This window comes from Priapulus caudatus, unplaced genomic scaffold (genome assembly GCF_000485595.1).
Source record: "Priapulus caudatus unplaced genomic scaffold, Priapulus_caudatus-5.0.1 Scaffold1078, whole genome shotgun sequence".
NCBI lineage: Eukaryota > Metazoa > Priapulida > Priapulimorpha > Priapulimorphida > Priapulidae > Priapulus > Priapulus caudatus.
This window is the reverse complement of record NW_014578139.1, coordinates 7,770-15,753: the sequence shown is the minus strand read 5'-3', so window position 1 is coordinate 15,753 and position 7,984 is coordinate 7,770. Positions and strand designations below refer to the sequence as shown.

Genomic DNA, 7,984 nt, shown 5'->3' with positions numbered 1-7,984 from the left:
CTTTAATGATCTGATTATTAAGTTAATAATTCTACTATTAAAGTTAATGATACATTTTTTCCTGGGTACTCTATAGGTATCTAGAATATATTATGCAAATGATCTCCCGTACCGGCTTGAATCTGTGAATATTGAGTTGTGTAACCATGAAACAACCGATCCGTAGATTGTATGAACCGTGTAAAAGGTCCCTACATTTATATTGTATAACAGAAATACTTCCACTAGTTCCACGTGGCCACACAGCGAGGCTGTGGACCGCTGCTATAGAATATCTCCGCCTCTGATGCGCGTATCACGTACGCGCGAATGCCTCCGCATGACAATCTGTATCGGATCATCTACGTCACTATTCATTCGTGTGTCTGACTTCACCTACCAGAGAGCGTGATCGTCGGGCCGAAACGCACACGCGCATGCAGGCACGCACGCAGGCACGCACGCATGCTGGCACGAACGCACCCTGGCACGTACGCAATTACGCACGCACGCGGACATTGTGCACACACATGCGCGCGCGCACATGCACAAGCAGGCACGCACGCACGCGCGGCTATAGATGTCAACATGCAATGTTGCGTTGTTATTATTGTTGTTGTTGTTGTTGTTGTTGTTGTTGTTGTTGTTATAGCTGTTGTACTTTATTGTCTCGGGTTCCGCCGCCGCTGCTGCTACTGCTACTGCTACTGCTACAACTACTACCACCACCACCGCCACCGCTACTGCTACTGCTACTACTACTACTACTTCTAATAATAATAATCATGTAGGTGTGCGCGCAAGCAAGCAAGCAAGCACGCACGCACGCACGCACGCCACTTACGCACGCACTCACACGCACGCACGCGCACACACGCACGCGAACACACATATATACAAATATGCTGACACTACATTATTAAAATTCTTGGTATTAATGTTCAATGTTGTTATTATACACGTGTAATAATAGTTTGTGTCCTTTCACTGCCGCTTCACAATTTCAAAATGGGAATGCTCTAAATGTGTAACTCCGCGTAATATGAATGTAAATCCCGAATATAAATTATAAGCACAATCTAGAAAAAAAGACGTTGAGACCTTGCCGGGCATCGCCGCAAGATGAGTCTCGTCGCTAAAGCTAAAAAAACATTGTAAAAAGCTACAAACATTAGGAAATTAAAAAGAACGAAAAGAAACGATGGAAAAGATAACGTGTACACGCAATTGTTCTTTAAACAAGTGGTATATTTAAATAATTTAATCGTTCGTCTTCATCAATTAAAATTGTTAATTCAGCTTAGCTGCTATTGTTCACATCATAATCATGCACACGAATGCACAGGCACACGAAAACACGCGAACACGCACACACACTCAGAACGCCTTTAAGTTACTTCATGGACGCAATAAATATATTTTTCCGACATGTATGTGCGAGCATGAAATTAAATTATCACTTTCAACAGAGAAATGTGACATTTAGTGTTCTGCTTTATAGCTCAGACACGCGGTGTTACGTGTACGTACTAGCAGCAAGTCAGTTAATGCAGTGATTCTAACGTAAGTTTGTAGACACAGTGCACATCCCCAGTCAACACTACGCCCGAACGACACGTATATTACAACACACCTGTCGATCAAGCTCATTACAATCTGTTAGCCATGTGACATGACTAAAGACCTAATCCGTTGTAAATGACACTAGTGACGTGTACTACAGTTAACACAAGGAAATGCACGAGGAGAATTCATCGGGTCATTTCGCATCCAGATAATATCAGGAGTAAGATAATATAGATCTATATTATCTTACTCCAGATAATATCACTCTCAGCATTAGTGCGATTTCTCACGGTATTTAAAACTAACTTACATTTTATACAAACCATTTTTATCATACATACGTCAAAAACGCACATTTACAATGTAGAATTATCACTAAAATATTACTGTTGGTTAAACTTGTATCTTTGTATAAATTTACATTGCATATCACAATCACACTTCAAGGATCAAGTACGGATCCCATAATAGTTAATATAATGCATTATAACTTTAGAGCAAACTGAATTCATTGCAACAAGGACACGTGTGTTTAGGCAAAGCATTCACATGATCTGGATTACGCAGGTCCCATGAACTACCAGCTTGTTTGGTCGGATATACTGAACTCGCTCCACCTGATCTGACCCTACTGGCATTGAAGAGGATTCGATATGGTGGAATGCGACTCAGCCTTTGCTGGTTGCTAGCCATTCTCTGATAGTTCACAATGACAGTCGACTTGAATGATGCGAGTCTGCACTTATTTGGGCAGACCAGGATCGAATGATCCAGATGAAGCAGGTCGATCCTGAACACACAGGTCCATGAATACAAACTTATCACGTGTCATCACCAAGGATGATGCATCTAAACTCATCCAGGTCAACTGAAAGAGAAAAACAACAACAATTTCATATAAAAGCATTATGATAGCAAACGTTTTTAAAGGTCTTATATTACTGTGGTTCACTGGGCTGAACTCTCAGCACTACTCTTCACTGCTCTACACGGTGATACGCGAAGGCAAAGCTCACTCCAGGTAAAAAAATAATGTGCATAATCATTATGCAGTTCAGCTCATTATGCTATCTTTACCAAAAGTCACCATGCTTACACTCTCTTTCTCCCTCCCCCTACCCCTCTCTCACGCACGCACACATGCACGCATGCACACACGCACACGCGCACGCACACGCGCACGCACACGCGCACGCACACGCACACACACACACAAACAATTATTGCTCTATTTCTCCTTCTCACTCTTTACATCCCACTCTCTCCCCTCTCTCTCACTTTGTGTCTTGCGCTCGCTCTCTTATTAGTTCTCTATCACTCCCTCTCTATCTCTCTCTCTCTCTCTCTCTCTCTCTCCCTCTCTCTTCCCCCTCTCACCACCCATCTTTCTTACTACCTATCTTTCTTACTATCCATTTTTCTACCTATACTCCCTACACTTACTCGCTCCATCGCCATTCTTATCGAACTCATCGATCATTGCCTGGAGGTCTTCATCATTGATGTCCTCATTCAGTTGCTGCGACACACTCCTCAGGCCACGCAGGCCGACCTTTCCCATCGCGCCGCCCTCAAACAGACGGAATGCCTTCTCCGCCTCCTCCATCGCACCCTCCTCTGCCATCTTCTCCGTTACTGAAAGGCACCCAGACGAGCGTTTAGAGCGGCGCTTTCAGTGTCAGTCACCCTCGAGTGTTTATCACAAAGTTTCGTTCACCCGCGACTAAATTTCCTTAGGTTTTTGGCAAGTTTCGTTCAGCTCAAAATAATTTCATTCACCCTTGGGTGAAACATTCACGAGTTTAAGAAGCACTGGTTTAGGGAATCGGTAAAAAATCCAGATCAATCATCTATGATATCGAAGTGACTGGCGGTGACTGGTGGTGCTAGATTTTGATCAATATATGCTTTGGAACTAGACTCTGCTAGGGAAGGATGAAATGATCATGAAATCGAACGATCTGCCATGCCACTAACAGGAGGTATGTAGACATGTCTGCGCATAGATCTGTGACTCAGAAAGCAATGTCACAGCGAAACACGCATGCTGCCCTTTATGTAGCCATTTCAAAGATGTGCGATTCTTATAACTTTTTCCAATTGCAGATGAGTTTTTTAAAATATAGCATCAGCGCAGGTGTTTGAGCTATTTATTTAGGAGAAAATATACCTGGAATGAGGGAGCCATTGGCTATTTCTCTTGACCAATCTCTGTAACTCTGAACTACATATATGGCTAGGTATCCCTATACATAGTAGATTTACGATAATTTAGTTTGTAGTAGCTAGTTTGGATTGACTGCTTGGTAACTACTTAGTATAATATATACTAGCGGGATACCCGGCGTTACCCGGGAAAATCAGTGGCGTTACTCAGTTGGTGACCGCTTGGTTGAAAGGAAAATACCCCAAAAAATCTAATGGCCCTAATCCCATGCCATCGTATGCCATCCCATCCCATCCCATCCCATCCCAAACAATAAAAAATAATAAAAAATTAAAAGATAAAAGACATTAAAATAAAAAATAAAAAAATAATAAATAATAAAACAAAATTATATAAAAAATACAATATTTGATCTGTAAACTACATAGGCTTCCGTGGAGTGTTCCCGTCAGTTCGCGCTATTATTATCATGTACCATAGTTTATTCCAGATTTTTACTAAATGCTTAAATGTAGTAAAAAATTTTAAATTTAGAAATTAACGGTGAAGTGGCAGAAGTACATACTAAACAGTCCAAAAGTAAAGAAACAGAATTTCCCGAGGTGGGATTCGAACTCAGAATCAATGGTTTTGGAGTCCGATGCTTTATGCATTCGGCCACTGGGGCGGTATGGTTACACAACATGATTAACACGTTGGAGATGGACAACAGATATCCCTCGTTCTATTTATAGATTGTGTACAGATTTTCAAGGTTTCCCTCGCAAAATCACATTTTCGGAGGTTACATTTTCTTCCAAAGTTGAGGCAGGATACGGAATCATTGTCGACACGTAGTGTACGTTTCACGTCCAGCCATTCACCCCCTCCGGAGTTTTTAGCCAAAATGTCTTACTTTAATAGTATAGATAATACTATGTATTATATAATATCATTTATGTCTATTGATCACCTGGTTTCCATATGATATAAAGAACACGAAAAGGAAGTTTAAAAAAAATCGTATTATAAGATGATACCACAAGAATCAGGACCAAGCACATTTAGTCAAAATGCATATGCAGTCAACATATGCAATCTCACACCCTGCTTACATACTGCCCATGCGTGTGCACTTGTGAATGCATTCACTTTCGACACTACTCTGTGATTCACATAAAGGTTTGTAAACTTGATTTTGGAAAGCATAGGAATACTGGTACACGGTTGCAAACTTAGTTTCGCACCTAATTTTTATTTTTGTTATGCGTAATGTCTTTAGCAAACACTAAAAAATGTGCTTCGTCTCTTTGTGCATTAGAGGAAATTGTATAAAAAAACATTAATGTTCACAAAGCATAGCTGCACTTATCTCATGACAGAGGATGTTCAGTAAATGTGACTTCCTTTCCAATTCACTTACCTACATCTTTGAAATCCTGAAAGTACATTTTCCCATTTCCTTCTCTATCAAATGCCTGCAAAATGTTTAGCACTTCGTGTTTCTTTGCATCAAAACCCAGAGCTTGCAGCGCCACCTACAGGAAAAAGACAAGGTGAATCAATTTATAGCAAATTTATGTCTTAAAACGATCATTAAAGTAAATCGAAGAAATTAATAAATGAAGAGAAATTTAGGCTCACCTGTCAGCATACATATTACTGATTACTTCAGTATAAAAATTACTACAAGTTCCTGCTGTCATAGGCTAAAATATAGTAAATGAACAGCAAACTTGCGCCCGCTATCTTCAGATTCGCGATAATGGATTCCATGTCATCAAGAGTACATAATAACACCCTTGTGTTATTATAAACCACCAGGTGTTATCATGTACTCTTGATGTCATGTTGACGGCAGCTACGGGCTTATAAATTCACTAGGTATTTTATCAATCAGTTGGTGGCACTAACATGTTAAACCAGAGATATCAAATTTATGCAGGTGTGTTTGACATTGAAAATTATTTTTGAAAAAGATTTATAATTGCATTATGTTTAGTTAGAATAACCTGAAACAAAACCCCGCTAGATGCTGACGCCTTCTGCGCACACAATTTTCATTCAATTGAAACGATTCCATTTTTCCTCTTATGTCACCCGCCAATAGTAAATAATTTGATGATTGCACCAGAACACACAGAAGCATCACCTCACCATGACGAATGCTAATTCTCTTCTCATCTAATTACTAGGACTGCGTAAAAATACCTTGAGTTCATCGTAGTTGATTAGGGAATCATGGTCCGAATCAAAGAGTTCGAACGTTTCTCGGATAAGAACCTTTTGTTCCTCTGATAGTGATAAGTCCTGTCGCTTTCCTCTTCCTGCTCGTGACTCAGTCATCCGCGCAGGCCTAAAATTGTGTATACAGAACACGAGATTATTTCGACACGCCTCAAATATTTGTATATTTATCACACAAAATTAGCTGCATTTTAGGCCTACTACCTACTAGTGCTGAGAGGGTCTATGTCCCCCGGGGTACTGCCGGAACGTACCCTGGGTACGGTCCGGTATACCGGAACGTACCCTGGTACTATCTAATATGCCGGACCGTACCTCGTCTACTCCACTAACGAGTCTAGGGAGTCGCCTACGCCAACTCCCTAACTCGAACCCGAACCCTAACCTTAACCCTAATCCTAACCATATCAAATAGTGACCAGGGTACGTTCCGGCAGTACCCTGGGGGACATAGACCCTATGAGCCCTACTAGTACTAGTACTAGCAGGAGTAAGATAATATAGAATCTATTCTATATTTATATTATCTTACTCCTGGTACTAGTACTAGTAGTACTACTGTCTGAGCAGCATTTTCAATTTTGGCTACAACTACAAGTACGAGTTCAATATTTCATGATTTGAACGTACCGCCGACCACGTTCCATTTTGAAACCCCTATAAAATGAAGCTGAGAAAATTATGAAGGGTAATCACATAACATAGGCGAAAACATGACGTCCCAATTAATACAACTAGAATAGAGGAGCAGCAAGCAAACTGCCCAAAACAGTTTAAGTTACTGAGCATCAGCTGAAATGGAATATTGGGCATTGATGATAATAGAACTCATACTCATAGGAGTCATACTCATAGCTCCATCTGACGGTGGTTGGTTGTATAAATAGACCAATGGTCTGACCATAGAAATAGATAGATAACCTAAGGTTAGGTAATAGGTTATCTATCTATTTCTATGGGTCTGACCATGCACAAATTCCATGTATCATACTTCCGCAGCTAAAATATCAAATATCAGTTGCTCAAATGCTGTGGCATACATCTTATATTCTGAAATGGAAATAAAATATATAGGTTTTTTTTAACAGAATGGCTGTGTTAAAATACCTGTGTAGGTTTTGGAATAGAGGGCGCCATAACTCAAGAGCATTTGGTAAACATGGCAGCCTCCAGAAATATATTTGAAAAAGCCTTTAATATAGTCAAAAATTCTCCACGTGTTAGTATAAATAACCTTAGACCGAATCCAGGAGCTCATACAAACGTAAGAACACCACGATGTCGTTTCTCCAACCGCCATATTGTGTCATGTAGTATAATTTGTGCGGTTCATATAGTAAGTTATTCAAAACATGCTCGAGTCTTGGCCTTACTCAAGTTACGGGTGATACTCCATTACGGCATTAGGAGTGTTCCCAACTTTAATGTCATTAATGGTCATAATAACATATATGGTCATACGTCATGGTCATATATTAGTTTGTGGTTTAATGTCATTTAGGTTAGGGTTAGGGTTATCAATCATTAATCATTACTACATTAGTAATAGTATTAGTACATTACATTAGTCATTAATCATTAATGATAACAAAGTGGGGAACACTCCTAATGGAGCGTTAGCCCAAGTTACTGACACTGACAATAATAACAATTACCATTAGAAATACTATTAGTATTATTTATTATTAGAATAGGGTTATATATATATGGCGGTAATAACTCGCCATTGATCGGTGCTAGTGTTGCACGTGTGACATAATTGGAATATTGGGAGCCCAGCGAGTGTCCCGTCTTAAGTTATATACAGTCTATTGGACTTAGTATTAGTATTACCAGGAGTAAGATAATATAGATCTATATTATCTTACTCCAGATATTATCACTCTCAGCATTAGTGCGATTCCTCACGGTATTTAAAACTAACTTACATTTTATACAAACCATTTTTATCATACATACGTCAAAAACGCACATTTCCAATGTAGAATTATCACTAAAATATTACTGTTGGTTAAACTTGTATCTTTGTATAAATTTACATTGCAT

General features: G+C 39.6%; 1 protein-coding gene across 2 annotated transcripts in view; it reads right to left on the bottom strand.

Moving 5' to 3' along the window:
* Positions 1-1,206: 1,206 nt before the first annotated feature.
* LOC106815273 (centrin-3-like) overlaps positions 1,207-7,984 on the bottom strand; it is an 8,406-nt gene continuing 1,628 nt past the window's right edge. Inside the window, exons 1-5 of one of the 2 annotated variants that reach the window (XM_014819718.1) lie at positions 6,569-6,760; positions 5,903-6,047; positions 5,115-5,229; positions 2,989-3,180; positions 1,207-2,413 (exon numbers count right to left, since the gene is read on the bottom strand). In XM_014819718.1, the coding sequence (XP_014675204.1) occupies positions 2,367-2,413; positions 2,989-3,180; positions 5,115-5,229; positions 5,903-6,047; positions 6,569-6,585 (516 nt within the window). In that variant the 5' untranslated portion in view covers positions 6,586-6,760 and the 3' untranslated portion in view covers positions 1,207-2,366. Of the gene's footprint in view, positions 2,414-2,988; positions 3,181-5,114; positions 5,230-5,902; positions 6,048-6,568; positions 6,761-7,984 lie in introns of those variants that run through there. The other variant, XM_014819720.1, reaches the window with a different exon arrangement.